The 15,300-nt window shown below is 44.0% G+C and overlaps 2 protein-coding genes across 11 annotated transcripts in view; one reads left to right on the plus strand and one right to left on the minus strand.

Moving 5' to 3' along the window:
• tdrd7b (tudor domain containing 7 b) overlaps positions 1 to 1,580 on the minus strand; it is a 27,940-nt gene extending 26,360 nt beyond the window's left edge. The window contains exon 1 of the mRNA XM_074623184.1: positions 1,284 to 1,580. Within this exon, the coding sequence (XP_074479285.1) occupies positions 1,284 to 1,286 (3 nt within the window). The 5' untranslated portion in view covers positions 1,287 to 1,580. The remainder of the gene's footprint in view (positions 1 to 1,283) is intronic.
• On the plus strand, positions 14 to 14,376 carry LOC141760392 (dynactin subunit 1-like). Of its 10 annotated transcripts, none has more exons than XM_074623129.1 (32): positions 14 to 159; positions 2,509 to 2,574; positions 2,695 to 2,889; positions 3,039 to 3,120; positions 3,212 to 3,243; positions 3,712 to 3,732; positions 4,890 to 4,913; positions 5,822 to 5,902; positions 6,308 to 6,454; positions 6,724 to 6,747; positions 7,235 to 7,432; positions 7,603 to 7,807; positions 7,936 to 8,014; positions 8,174 to 8,333; positions 8,582 to 8,686; positions 8,891 to 9,082; positions 9,186 to 9,302; positions 9,400 to 9,552; positions 9,666 to 9,826; positions 10,005 to 10,173; positions 10,393 to 10,461; positions 10,602 to 10,814; positions 10,929 to 11,090; positions 11,194 to 11,325; positions 11,450 to 11,575; positions 11,701 to 11,843; positions 11,938 to 12,104; positions 12,348 to 12,469; positions 13,132 to 13,327; positions 13,432 to 13,505; positions 13,596 to 13,685; positions 13,817 to 14,376. In XM_074623129.1, exons 2-32 carry the CDS (start codon positions 2,533 to 2,535, stop codon positions 13,952 to 13,954), a joined length of 3,819 nt encoding a protein of 1,272 aa, XP_074479230.1. In that variant the 5' UTR covers positions 14 to 159; positions 2,509 to 2,532; the 3' UTR covers positions 13,955 to 14,376. The 10 variants fall into 10 exon arrangements, with proteins under 10 accessions (XP_074479230.1, XP_074479235.1, XP_074479225.1 ...); XM_074623124.1 differs by lacking the exon at positions 14 to 159 and adding an exon at positions 814 to 1,144; XM_074623125.1 differs by lacking the exon at positions 14 to 159 and adding an exon at positions 816 to 1,144 and having other exon boundaries at positions 12,351 to 12,469.
• Positions 14,377 to 15,300: the final 924 nt, after the last annotated feature.

Here is a 15,300-nt window from a genome sequence, read left to right on the forward strand (position 1 = left end):
CAGGCCACCGGAAGTGACCTGTCAAAACCGTCAAAACCGGAAAAGACTTCCGGACTTCCAAGCTAGGTAGCCAAAAAAATAACAACAGAGGATTATTGTTTGTCTACATGAACACCTCAAGGTGCTACATTTAAAGACAGAGATCTCCGTGTATGCCAGGTAAGCTAAATGTCAAAATGCAGTTATATATATATATAAATATATAGGTACTACAGGTGTTCGTTAGCTTCTTAACAGGACCTGTTTGTTCCTACTTTAGCTTGCTAAGCTCAGGTTTAACGTTAGCTAGCTATAAAGCTACTCTGGCCAGCTGTTGACTCAATGTTGATGTCTAGCTGAACCTAGATGGCAAAGTAAAGCGTAAGTTAACTAGTTAACTGATTTAAGTCATTTTGTGTATGTCAGAAATATTCTGAATGTATCTCAAGCTAAGCTAACAATGCAGCAACGTTACAGCTTGTCCTTCAAGACGTTTTCCCTTCATCCACCCTTATTCTTTCATAATGCTAGTGGGTCCTTTTTATTGCATTGTGCTTTAAGTGTGGTAAACTGGAATAAAGTGGAATAAAACCAATTAATTTAAGCCATCTCCCGGCCCTTTAAATAACAGTACCAAGCGAAGAGATGCGTGTCAGCTGGTAACGTTAACTGATTGAGTAGTTAGTTAAACAAGCTCATTGTTAATATTTTAGTTCGTTAAAGATGACGTTATATAACCTAGAATGTATCAAAGAAAAGGGGGAACATGCAGTAATGTCTCTACACATAACTACTTCTCAACTGTTATATAAGTATAGCTATATAAATGCAGGCCAGTGAATTGATTATCTCATCACTATTGAAGTGGCTCCATGTAAAACATCAAGCTAACATCCATGTGTTTTTCCCTGTGGGGAGACACAACAGTTAGATATTACCCTCCTTTTCTCAGTTCAAATCAGCTGTGACGTTTTGTGATGCACCACATAGGATCCCTCCCTGAAATCACAGTCTTGTTTTGCCTTCTCCTCTCTCTGGAGAAGAGGAAGGGATGTGAAAGCAGAGAAAAATTGGCACTTTTAGCCTTATTCTTTTGTACCTGGAGGTGAAACCATCTTAACTTGCTATCATGGCTTTAAACAGGCGACATTCTTCTACCCCCCGGGTGAGTAACATGGACACTCAATACTGAATAATATCTAATTTAGTACATCTGTGTTACTTTTGTTTGATGCACTTAATCAGTAGAAGTTATTACATTATAATGGCTAAACCTATAGAAAGGTAATGTTTGTGGCACTCACCATACAGTGGATGCAGGATTCACTTTGCTTATCAGGCCCTCATCGGATAAAACGAGTAAGAATATACTTTGGGTAACTCTAGATATGCTGTAGAGAAGTTCTTATTGTCCCACTGGCAAACTTTTGTTTCCATTAGTCTCAAGTAGTTATTCTAGAGGATTCTGCAAAACTCTGCTTCTCTGCTCCTATTTCAAGGCTTATAAAACCTTTTCTATCCAGTTTTCTGCCCTGTGGTTTAAAACTGTGAGGCGGCGTGAATTCACATGTCCCTACAGCTCCATAAAAGGATTAGACTCTACCGGTCCTCTTGAATGAGCATCTTTGTGTGAGCAAGGCAGGGATATGACTTATCTATCAGGAAGTCTATTGTGGTCCATGACACATGACTGGGTGCATAAGTGTGTTTCTGTGCTTTGTGGCCTTAAGGCTGTCTCGTCCTTGAATATTTTTGATTCCTAAGGCTAGGGCTGACCCAAATGCTTCGGCCGTTGCCATGGTATTGGACTTCCAAATCAGTATTCGAATGCTTTGTTTTTTAACATTTGTTTTTTTGTTTTTATATGTACGTATGTAATAATAATGTATAAATCACAAAATAGACCATGAAATAAGGAAAATTCCCACAACATTATTTGTTATTCATATTCAACATGAATTATCATTAGTTATTCTCAGACAGATATCGCTGATTGTTGCGTATAGAAGTGCGTGGACGTACAGTAGTGCGGCAGCGGCACTGTCCCGGGCACAGAAACGGGGGAGATGGAGACGGACAGACAGAAGAACACGTCAGTCTGCCGCTCCGCACTGCGAATATTTCTCACTGAAGCTTCGAAGCCCAATAAATGGTATTCGGGACAGCCCTACCTAAGACTGCTGGAGCAGGGATAATTATGGAGCAATTATTGTTAGACAAAAAAAATACTGTTTATTCAGATCTTTTGCAGGTCTGGTGTACAGTATTACATTTTTTTTGTCATACATGTTCCTACTAAGTTATGTCTATTTGACCAGGATTAAGATATAAAAAGATACCATGCCTGAGGAAGTCAGAAATTTAAACAATAAATTCTCTGGTATGTAATGATCTCACCTTCCGTCTTCACTATCACCCTCCTTCTCCCACCTAACCTCTCGTTCGCATTGATAACCAACTTTCTCTCTCCCACACCCCCTCATCTTTCTCCCTACTGCCTCCCATCTGTATTTCCTAAAAATCTTCCAGCTGACCAGCCCACTGATCAGCAAGATGAGCAGCGCAGGAACGGTGGAGAATGTGAAACCTCCAAAGGTAGCTCACTTTTCAATACAGACACAAGACAGGAGGAAATGGATGGAAATAAACAACATCGACTAATGTATAATGACTCACAGTCTGTCGTCCTCTTGTCTCTGCTCCTCCTCCTCCTAGATTGGCTCCATAGTGGAGGTGACAGGGAAGGGTCAGCGCGGTACTGTCGCCTATATCGGCGCCACTCTCTTTGCCTCTGGGAAATGGGTGGGTGTCATTCTGGATGACGCCAAAGGCAAGAACGATGGCACCGTGCAGGGGAAACGCTACTTCACCTGTGAGGAAAATCACGGGATATTTGTCAGACAGTCCCAGGTTAGTGACATAAACGTGTTGTGATGTAATGATGAATGCCTGTAGACTTTCATTAGTATGAAAAGTGTCAATAGTTTTAGTTTTTATTATCCCTGTTTTTCATGCCCGTCATACACCTACAGTATGTGTTTCTCTGTCACTCTGTGCAGCTCCAGGTGGTGGAAGACGGCTCCAGCGCCACCTCACCAGACACTCCTGAATCCACCACTTCAAAGATACCCAGACAAAAAGGTCAGTCAGCTGTGTTTGACATTTTTAAACTCAGTACCTCAAAGTCGATAATAATAAAAGTAGATAATAATTCTTAATTTGTTTCCTCCAGACATTCCTGAGACTCCCAGAACAACCAAGCAGGTAGGCAACCTTTACTTGCACCTCACTGGCTTTTTTTCATCCTTAGTCAGTTTAGTAATCTCGTGTCGTTTCCATGACTTGGCTTCGAAGACGGCTGGATTCCTGTGGATCTTTTGTGCGTGCACTGTGGATTTAAGAAATATGGCTTGTTAATATATTCACTCTTTTTAAGTTCTTACACTTTAAGTCAATTCCTGCCCTTTCCAGAGCAGTTAAGCAGGTTTAAATGTGTGGAACCAGATGAATCCGACCAGTAAAGCAACTAAATCCATTTCAGAGAGCGGTGATATGACGATCAGCCTTCTCACTGACTTGTCCTTTGCAGTGTTTTTCCTGACTAGAGGTGCTTTGTTTTCCCCCAAATGTTCCTCTCTTTTCTTTTCTGTATAATGTAAATGGGTTCCTGTTTTGCCTCTCAGCCTTTGGGTTGACTTCTCATTTTTGTGTTTTTCTGAACACCATTTGCAGACACCTGCGAGCGTTAAGAAGGTAGAAATATTTCAATTCAACACATTTGCTTTTGCCTTGGTTTGTTTTTAATCACACTAACGCGGCGACGCATCTTTTGTTTTTATTTGACCCTTTTACGTGTTGACGTTTGCACGGGACATGAAGACATCTCTTGTCGTTGATTTTGTCGTTGCTTTTCTGTGGCCACATTTGCACACCAGATGTTGTTGTTTGTTTGCTTATTTTTTATTTATTTTTCCAGTGTGCATTTAGAGGTGAAATTACAAGTGTTGTAAGGCCATAATGATGGTGTCTGTCTTTCCTTTTGGCCCCACAATTAAGTGACATTTTGTTTTAACACTGTTGCATGAGTGTCATGAGTTTTTATTCTGCTTCTGTGGCTCGAGTAATCGAGAATATTATTCTTTAAAACAGTGTTTCCCAAACTTTTTTATCTGGCGACCCACATTTTTAAAATGAGAAACCACAGCGACCCAATTCACAAAAGGCCTTATCTATAAATCATGAGCAAATTTGTTCATAAATGAACATTCCTGACCATCTTTACTGCCATTTCTGCATCACCTCGTACTATCTTGAATAGGTAAACCAGCCATTTCCAAGAGATAAAGCCTACGTTTGATAAATCACAACTTTGCATGTGTTATTGAAAAAAATATACATACGTTAAATACTTTATAAATGAGACCAAAAGAATGCATTTAGGCGGATTAACAGTTTTTTTCCCCTCTCATCAGTAAAACAAACAGAATGTGCGCTAGCCTTTCATATTAGATTCAGTGTTATAACTAGGCTACAATTCTCAGAACAATACGAACATTCAGGCTCCCTCATGTGGCTGAAAGGTGCACAGCAGAAATAAATGTTGAATAGAAGACTAATGTATGGAAGAAAATCTGCAAATTTAATTTGGCGACCCAAATAAAATCTCTTGTGACCCACCTGTGGGTCCCGAACCAGTCTTTGGGAATGACTGCTTTAAAATGCTGTTAAATGGCGCATGCAGCCATCGAAGCTATCATCTGAACTAACAGTGGGTATGCTTCTTATGTGCTGCTAATCTCTTCTCTTGCTTCATCACTGGATGCGTGTGTGTATATATCCGTGTGTGCGTGTGTGCGTGCGCGTGTGTCCATCCCTCTCTCTGCAACTCCCCTCCTCCTCCTCTCCTCCAGTCCGCTACCCGCCGCTCTGCCAAGGTGAGCTCGTCTACAGCAGACACGGGAGGAAAACAGATTCTTAGAAGTTTTGTTATTTCAATGTTCCAGCTTTTTTGTGGTGTGCTTGGCGAGTTAAATCAAGGGCACAGCTTCACATTTTGAATTATTTTCAAGGGCCATGCATTTCTTTGTGTTATATGATAAGAAGTACATTCTTGTTCAACCAGGCTTACATTTGTTTGATCTATGTAATATTAAGATTTATAATTATGTATAGTACTCTTCTACACCACTTTTTTTTTACTCAAACGAAGGTCCTGTTATAGTTTTAATAGTCCTTTGGTGATTTGGACAGTCAACTACATGGCAGGTTTTGGTAAATTACATTTGAAAGCTTTAGTAGTAGACACATCGTGGCAGCACAGTTAAGACTATTTGGAGGGGTAGATTGCAGGTGGCCCATTTTAGCTGATTTCCACCTGAAGAAATAGTTGCCGTAAAGGACAACAGCTTTTTTATTTATTAGACTATAAGAGGCGGTGGTTGATTTAGGTGTTATTATGCTGTAATTTGTGTTGAAGGTACAGGTCATTCATTCATAAAAGTTGATAAATAGCATTGGAAGTCATTTAGTGTAATTATTTAGCGCTTTACATCCGAATGTTAAAAATTCAGTGAGTATTTAATTAAGTTTTGTCTGATGTCTTGTGATGTAAAGCACAATGTTTTTTATTTTCTAAAGCTGGTTGTACTTCTCTGCACTTCTACAAATGTCATACACAGTATAAGCATAAAAACAGGATGTTTGTATAACTGACTTTATTTTTATAATGTATAGGAATCAGAACAATGTACTACACGGTTTCATTCGAGCTAACTTTGCAGTCGAGTTTTACAAATACCTCTCTGAGAGTCCTAACACAGTCTCTGTGATCACACCGTGGCAGTGGAGCACTCCGAGTCATCTCACGCCCGCCACCTCCCTCCCCTCCCTCTTGGTGCGATCCTCCCACCGCTCCAGCCTCACGGTACGCTCCTGTCACATTGGGGGTACCTCGCCTGTTACCTCACCGGGAGTGGTGGTTTGTTTTGGCACTGAAAACTGGTGATTTGTGGTCCTGCTTCGGTGCACAGGTGCAGGGCTCTACCAGATAAATGAGTCTGTATGAACTGTCGGACAACATCTCTTGGGATGGACACTGGGAGGTGAACTGTTTGGTCTTTGGAAGATGCATGAAGTCAGGAAGATTATTGTGTTTTAGCACAGAAGCTATCGTAAGATGAATCCAGCGGTACGGCATGTAACGCGGCATTGTTCACTCTTCCGGGTTCATCCAATGTGTGTGGGAGAAGCTCTCGTTTTGTTTATTGGATTGTTTACTGACATCTTCCTCTTTTTCATCCCTCCAACACATACCTGATGTGGTCCACAGGCGTCTCGCGAGAGCCTTGTGTCCTCTCTGTCTGGTGATGTCAGTGAGGCGGGCCTGTCCTCCCACCAGGGTGCGCTGGCGGCTCCTGTCATGCCACAGCCCGGCGGGTCGGCTGCAGCAGCGGCAGCCCCGACTACTCCAAGCAAGGTGGGTCACTGACAATAAGAAGAGATGATTTTAGTGTCGGCACAACTGAAACAATATGCCCATATAATATAATATAAAGACATACAATCAAAAGGTATCAAGTCTCACATTCCATATTTCACAGCACCAAAGATCACCAGTTGCTTTTTTAAAGATTGATTCATTTTTTTCAGTGCCAGTATTAGTCACATCTTCATCATTTTGTTTCTATTTTTCCACCATATTCGACACTTTATCCCATTTCATCCATGTTGTCATTGTTTGACCAGGTGGAACCTGCCGTTTCCAAGCAGGTAGAGATTTCTAACGGCTTCGTGCATGCTGACGATACCTGGCATGAGTTCACTAACAAACTCATCGGAGGGCAAAATGACCCTCGGCACCCCCTTCTCAATACTTTGGTTTTATAATGTCCTCACGGTGAACTATGTGGTGATGATGCATGGTTTAACCTTCTAGGACACTGAATGAAATGCTCAATTGCATCATTGCGTTTGGAGGGAATGGATTAATCTGTTAGGTTCCTGTTAAGGTGGTGAATGCAGAGGTTAAAGTCAATTAATTGAGAAAAGGATTAACAAATTAATTTGGGGCAGCTAAATTTACATTTATCATTTATGGGTTTTTGGTGGTGGGACGTCTTTCTTTACTGCGTTAAAATCAAATCTTGGGATATAAATGAAGTCCAGTTAATCCTCTGAATTAAATCCTCTAAAGGTTAGCACATTTAAACTGTCCCTCTCGCTTCTCCCCTCCACCCGTCCGTCCGTCCTTCTACAGGAGGAGGAATCGATGCGAGCTCAGGTCAAGGACCTGGAGGAGAAGCTGGAGACGCTGAAGATGAAGCGAACGGAGGACAAAGCCAAGCTGAAGGAGCTCGAGAAGTACAAGATCCAGCTGGAGCAGCTCCAGGAGTGGAAGAACAAAATGCAGGAGCAGCAGGCCGAGCTGCAGAAACAACTCAAAGAGGCCAAGAAGGTACGCAGAAAAATAAATCATTTGTTGTAAGGCTGAATTATTACATATTTACAATATCATTTTATAGGATATGAAATGATATTTTCTAAGCCTGTAAGAATGAAAGAAGCAGCGCCACTGTCTTCCTGAATGACTTTCTAGAGTTTTATGTCGGTACCTCCTTCTCCCAGGACGCCCGCGAGGCACAGGAGGCCAAGGATCACTACATGGAGGAGATGTCCGACACGGCAGACGCCATAGAGATGGCCACGCTGGACAAAGAGATGGCCGAAGAGCGGGCGGAGTCGCTGCAAGTGGAGGTGGACACGATGAAAGAGAAGGTGGAGGAGCTCTCCATGGACCTGGAGATCATTAGACATGAGATTTCGGAGAAAGGTTTGTACTCTACTCACCGATCCACAAACGTTATCTCTCATATCTGTGTCTCTCTCCTCTTTCTTTCTCTTTTTTTTATTGATGCACTGCTTTCCCTCACTGTGTTGCCTTTGCGTTTTCTCCTGCAGGCTCAGATGGAGCCGCCTCAAGTTACCATGTCAAACAACTGGAGGAGCAGAATGGCAGACTAAAGGAGGCATTGGTTCGGTCAGTCAAATTTCTAAAAAGCTGCTTTCGATTGAAGTATAAATAAAAAAAACAACTTGTTGAAACTTCCAAAAAAAGGGTCCATGAAGACAAGGCCTGGAACGGGGATTTTGGCAGTTTTAGCCGTCAACATTTTTTGTTTTAATTTCTCCTCCTCAGGATGCGCGACCTGTCTACGTCAGAGAAGCAGGAGCACGTGAAGCTGCAGAAGCAGATGGAGAAGAAGAACACTGAGCTGGAGACTCTGAGGACTCAGAAGGAGAAACTGCAGGACGAGGTCAAACAGGCGGAGGCGACTATCGACGAGCTGAAGGAGCAGGTAAAGTCAACGAAGACACGAGATAAGAGGAGGAATGTGATCGCAGAGAGGAAATGTTTTGAGGAGTCTTTGACACTTTTTTCTGGAGGTTAAATATGGCGAATATAAAAGAAACCAAGTCAAATACAAGTTATTAACAGAAAAGGTTTAGGTCTAGGAGGACGGTTCTAGTTTGTTTGCAAACTTAGAATTTGTGTGTGTGTGTGTGTGTGTGTGTGTGTGTGTGTGTGTACCTGTGTGTGTACCAGGTGGATGCTGCTCTGGGGTCAGAGGAGATGGTGGAGACCCTGACGGAGAGGAACCTCGATCTGGAGGAGAAAGTCAGAGAGCTGAGAGAAACTGTCACTGATTTGGTTTGTACACCTGCATTTATGATTTACAACAACTGACTTTTCTATTTTCTAACAAATACAAACTACATTCATACTACTATTCACAATTACCATTCTCATTTTAAGGTAAATTCGTACCAATATAATGGTATAAGTAACCAGAAAAAGAAGTAAAATCAGATAAAAATAGGATATTTATCACAGACGACGTTTTCCTGACAATAGGAGGCCATCAATGAGATGAACGATGAGCTCCAGGAGAACGGCCGGGAGACGGAAATGGAGCTGAGGGAGCAGGTGGACCTGAGCTCAGCAAAGGTCAGAGAGGCTGAAAAAAGGGTGGAGGCCGCCCAGGAGACGGTAGCTGATTACCAGCAGACCATCAGCAAGTACAGAGATCTCACCGCCAGCCTACAGGTGGGTGGAGAGCAGGGAAAACGTGCATGCTCAAGGAAATAATAACAATAATGATAATAAGTGGATGCCCTGACGCTGTATTTGCTTTTTCCCCGTGCACCAGGACGCCAACAGAGAGCTGATCAGCCAGCAGAATGCGAATGCCGAACAAGTTCAGCAACCGCCTGCCGAACTGTTTGACTTCAAGATTAAGTTTGCAGAGACCAAGGCTTATGCCAAGGTAAGAAACCCTTCAAGTGTTCTCGGGCCAGGAGTGATGAGTTTAACCGGTTTTACACTTTTGACAACATTTGCTTATATTGTAATGTGTTCCTAAGGCCATTGAGATGGAGCTGAGGAAAATGGAAGTGTCCCAGTCAAACAGACAGGTATCCCTCCTCACCGCCTTCATGCCGGACTCCTTCCTCCGTCACGGCGGAGATCACGACTGCATCCTGGTCCTTCTGCTCATCCCCAGGCTCATCTGCAAGGTATGAGAAGCGGACAAACAAAGTGTGCAAGAATCTTCTTCGTCTAATCCTGATGACTTCATTTGAACTGTTTCTATAATTCTGTACGTGTGTGTGTGTGCGTTACCTGGTAGGCTGAGCTGATCAGTAAACAGGCCCAGGAGAAGTTTGACCTGAATGGGAACGTGGCCCCGGGGACGGGGCTCAGAGGGCCTCCAGGAGAACAGCGCAGCTTCGCCTCAGGACTGGTCTACTCCCTCAGCCTGCTGCAGGCCACTCTGCACAAATATGAACAGTAAGCACTGCAGCTTCATCACACGTCTCAGAAGTAAAATGTGGTTTTATTATCAGAGAATTTGAAGAATTGTGTTATAAATAAAAGCAGAATTATTTTTTTTTTTTAAATACAATTTCTCCAGAAAAAGAAAGTGTCGCTGTGATATAGTAAACCTTGTCCGTTCTTTTCCCTCTAGGGCTCTGAACACCTGCAGCGTGGAGGTTTTTAAGCGCATGGGCACACTCTACTCCGAAATGAGCTTCCACGAGCGCTCTCTGGATTATTTCATCGACCTGCTGCACAAAGATCAGCTAGATGAGACCGTTCAAGTGGAACCTCTGACGAAGGCCATCAAGTACTATCAGGTAACAAATATTTAACAGTTTTTCATATTTAAGAACATGCCACAGTATCCATCTTCTAAACACATAGGCTCAATCAAACGTATGGACGGATTCAGTGTACCCTAAACGGAGAGAGAGAATGTCTATGTACGTGGGTGACATTTAAACACAGACATGTCATTTTAATTGAATATCATTTTTTTCTTAAACAAAGTTTTTCACTGTTGTTTTGTCTTCCAGCAACTGTACAGCGTCCATCTTTCAGATCACACTGAAGACTGCACAGTGCAGCTGGCTGACCACATTAAGGTACTTCAGGCTTCTTCGACGGTGTAGTTTCATTTAGATTTTTCCTTGTACAGAGATGAAATGATTATCCCTATGATGAGCAAAGTAAAAACAGAAATGAGAGTACAGCACTTCACTTAATCCCATCCTCTCACCTCCAGTTTACCCAGAATGTCCTGGACTGCATGGGGGTGGAGGTGGCTCGTCTGCGGGCCTTCCTGGCGGCGGGTCAGGAGAGCTCCGGCCTCGCGGTCCTTCTGAAGGACCTGGACACTTCCTGCTCCGATGTCAAACAGTTCTGCAAGAAGATCCGCCGCCGCATGCCTGGAACAGACGTAGTCGGAGTGCCCGCCGCTCTCAATTTTGGACCACAGGTACCAGATACAGAAACAAACAAACATACAGTATCCTAATGATCATTGACCCACTAATGCACACACAGAAATGATTGTGTATATTGGACTCACCTGTCATGTCTCCTCTGGGAGGTGTCGGAGTCGCTGACGGAGTGCAGGCGCCAGCAGACCCGCGTGGTGGCGGTGCTGCAGGAGGTGGCTGCAGCCGGAGCTCAGATGATCGCTCCGCTGGCAGAACAGGAGGGGCTCAACGCTCTCAAACTGGAGGATATCGCCTGCAAGGCCGTGGAGCAGGTAGTTTAACTATAATCATGTACCATTTACCCGATTACTCCTGGTTGTTTTTAAGTTGCAGCAGTGTTATTGTATTATATAAATCTACGCTCTTTTCTCCAAGGTGTACGGCTCTCACGGCCTGAACGGCCCAGAGTGTCTGCGTCAGTCCTGCGGCTCCGTCATCACCACCATGAACAAGATGGCCACCGCCATGCAGGAAGGAGAGTACGATGCTGACAAACCACAGGGAAAGGTATCTGTATGCCTTAACTTCTTTTTCTCATTGATGAATCATATAATTCAGACATTGAAATCCAAGCTGCTGTTTGTCACGTCCTCCCATATTCCATTTCTTACTGTTTGCCTATTTCCCCCAGACTCTTCCGGTGGAGACGAGAGCATCCACCGTCAGGGCCGAGATGACGGACGCCGAGGGTCTGGGAGTTAAACTGGAAGACAGGGAGACGGTCATCAAGGAGGTCAAGAAGTCCCTCAAGATCAAGGTGACACGCTCGGACATACACCTCCAACAAAAAGCAACCTCGACCTTTCCCTGCGAAGTGAAGTGTTCTACATAAGTGTGCAAGAGTGTGAATGAATGTGACTGTACCTCCGCCTCTTTCCCCAGGGCGAGGAGCTGAGCGAGGCCAACGTCCGTCTGAGCCTGCTGGAGAAGAAGCTGGACACCTCCACCAAAGACGCGGACGAACGGGTGGAGAAGATTCAGACCAAACTGGACGAGAACCTCGCCCTGCTGAAGAAGAAAGAAAAGTATGAACGTTTAAGGGAAGCAAATTTGAACGCAAAATTTCGACACGTTTCTTATTTTCCCTGCTCACTCACCTTCCTTTCACCTCATCTCCAGGGAGTTTGAGGAGACGATGGATGCCCTGCAGGCTGATATCGACCAGCTAGAGGCGGAGAAGGCAGAGCTGAAACAACGCATCAGTAACCAATCGAAGATGACCATCGAAGGCCTGAGAGCACCGCCTGCCTCTGGAATTGCCTCAATTGTTCAGGGATCTGCAGGAGGTGAATTACTGATGAGTGGTTCTGATCACTTTTGTTGTAAGCAGATCGAAATGTTGTCATTTTATGTTTGATAAAAAGGTGTGACGGCCTCCAATCCAACCTTCTGATAATGAGATATGTTTTGCCGGTAGTTGGTGTATTTCTACTTCAGTACTGAAATAGCAGTAAATGTGTTACACCACAGTCAAAGAAGAAGTACAGGCTGCTATAGTGTTTGAATGTCTCTCACCATTCTCTCTCCAGCAGGTCTGCCTCCATCCCTGGGGGGACCGGTCCAGGTGGTGGACTCCCCTCTCCTCAGGCAGCAGGTTGAAACCCAGAGACTGGGCATTAAACACCTCAAGAATGAAAACAACAGACTCAAGGTACGCTGGTGTTGGGAGTTATTATAATATTGTGGTTTTATGCCCGAATATTATGTTATGTTGCAATAGAAGGAGGCTGCCGTTTCAGGACCACATTTCTAGGTCTCTAGTTTATTTACTACTTTCTGTCTGCTGATCTCACAGATATAGCCGACGTGAAATGACCATGACCTCTTAACACCGCATTATGTGATGGCGGGTGCTTAATGTGCTAGATTACGTGCCGCCACTACGGAAACAATTTAGGGTTTACGAAAGAAAAGATTATGGTTTGGGTTAAAATAGGTAACGTTACGTTTGTTACGTAACTTAACTTTTGCAAACTGCCTTCCTGTTTGCACGGTGGAGGACAAACCGCTAAAGATCTCAACGACTCCTGAGAGAGAGGCAGCGAATATAAATAACCTGTTATTGACATTTGACTGGCTGATAACAAATATTGTGGGGGTAAACAGGCGTCAGCACAGTATTAAGATTATTTAAAGTTAATTAAAATGGTAAAACAATGAGTATTAAACAAGCATTTACACTGAAGACAGTAGGAAAAACTAGGGTCCTATACATGCAGTCCTAGGACTGCAGCTTCCTCTATTGCAGGAACGGAATACTCATACGCCAGGTGTCTAAAGTCTGACTGACTTAAGAGTATTTCTTACTTACAGGCGGAGAAGATGAGAGCCCAGCTGGCCTCCCTGCCTCCACTTTGCCCTCCCAGACTACCACAAGCGTCCAAAGAAAGCTCCATGCCACCAGAGGGACTAAACACGGGCATCTATCGCAGGACCGACCAACTGCTGGCGACCCTGCTCAAGCTGAGTTCAGAGGTCAAAGTGGTGGACATCACTGGGAAGACAGCAGGTGTGTGTCCTCTCCAGTGTGTGTGTGTGTGTGCGCGCTCGTTGCAGTTTTCAGCCGAGTGTCCTGGTTCATTTCCCGTCTTTCCTCTCCCGTGTTTCTTCCAGTCAGCGCCGGCGCCCAGCTGATGGAGCAGACGGCTCGACTGCAGAACCTCAGCGACGCTCTGGACAAACTCAAGGTGACTTCAGAATCATTAACATTCTCCCTCACGATGTGAATAAGCCGATAGCGACACAAAACCAAACATTTTGACCATTTTCTGTTTCAGGGAGAAGTAGCTGAACATGTAGTCTCTAATCAGTTCGGAGCTAAGGCTTCCTCTGACTTCGCCACCTTCCCCGTCTCCTCTTTTGTCAAGGTAAAATCCTGCAGTACATACATACACCATCAGTTCCACCATTTAACAAATCTTTTCTAGTCAAAAGATTAACACTTCAAGAAATGACACATTTACACAAATTACATGACGTGTACATATTTGTTTCCCAGGCTAAGGAAGAGAAGCAGGGAGGAACAGTGTTTGTAGGACGCGTCGCCATCCCGTGCACCCGTGGCCAGGAACAAGTCCACCGCCTCGTCCTGTCGCAGCAGCAGCTGCAGAAAGTGCACCGCCTCCTCATGGCCTAAGACGGCACGCCATTGGCCCGCAGCCATGATTGACAAGTACATCAAGAAATGCTTTTCTTTATGCTCATTCCAGCTTCAACATTCTTTATTTATCCCTTTTTTGCTTTTCACTATTCTCAGGAAATTGTATCCACTATAAGTTAAGACTATAGCACTAATAAAATGGAGGCACAGCAGTGACTTTATATTGACTTCACTTTTTTCTGTTTTGAATTAAGTTCAAATGGATTTGACTCCTGAATGACACATTCTGAAAGTGTCAGTCATGTTTTCAGTTTGTATGCACCACTTTTACCAACTCTTTGTGGGAAAAGCCATCATTTCTACTGTACTTGCACCTATTGACTTTCTTTTCCTTCGTATCTTTTGTATTTGTAGTAATTCAGACAATAAAAGCAACTAATTCACTTCAGAGCAAGAAACATTATTGTGTCAATGACGACTTATGAAATACTATACCTGTATGTCATCTGTAATCTGACAAATGAGCTGCTCCAAAGTCTAATATGAAGGTCCACTGCCAGTTCACAAGTGTACATTAGTCCAGTGGTTCTCAAACCTTGTTTGTGTCAAGGACCCCTAAATTGATACACATTGGGTCACGGACCCCCATTTGATAGGATTTTGCTTCAGGGACCTCCATCTGAAAAGATTTTGGTTGTTAAATATGATTAAGACCAGAATTCTAGAGGTCAATTGCAGTAGAGGAAGTGAAACCTCTGATCACAATAGTCACTCTTATGACTCCTCCTCACATTGGGCTCACTTCTGTAGTGAATTAAAGGGACTATTTGTAACTTTCAGAAATGCTTGTTAACAGCGACACCTGTGGCCGTGAAATCAACGAAAGTCAGCGTCGGGCTCGCGCTCGCTCTAAATGGACATGAACGAGCATCGCTCAAAACAGTGAGGCGACACGTCAGCTAAAAGCACAATATCCCTCTATATTTCACCTGCTCTGCAGTAATGTTAGCTGACCAGACGAAGGTCTCTCCACGAATCACTGCTGATACTAGTGTTGGCTTTTCCTGCCTCAGCGCAGGCTGAGGCAGCGGGGCTGCAGCTCCTCCAGACCAACAGAGGTTTTCCGTGTCTTGTGAAGTGACGGGGCTCTGCAGCGACACGTTGTCATCTCCGCCCGCAGCCAAAGTGAACAGGGAGACACCGGCACCCGGTCGGTAACGAGACGACAACGTGTCTCGCTGCGGAGCCCAGTCACTTCACAAGACACGGGAAACCTCTGTTGGTCTGGAGGAGCTGCAGCAGTTATTTCTGCACAAACGTCCACTCACTAGATATTCTCAGAGCTAAACTAACTCTTCTGCAGTGTGGAGTGAGCGCGCGTT

Source organism: Sebastes fasciatus, chromosome 22 (assembly GCF_043250625.1).
Source record: "Sebastes fasciatus isolate fSebFas1 chromosome 22, fSebFas1.pri, whole genome shotgun sequence".
Classification (NCBI taxonomy): Eukaryota; Metazoa; Chordata; class Actinopteri; order Perciformes; family Sebastidae; genus Sebastes; species Sebastes fasciatus.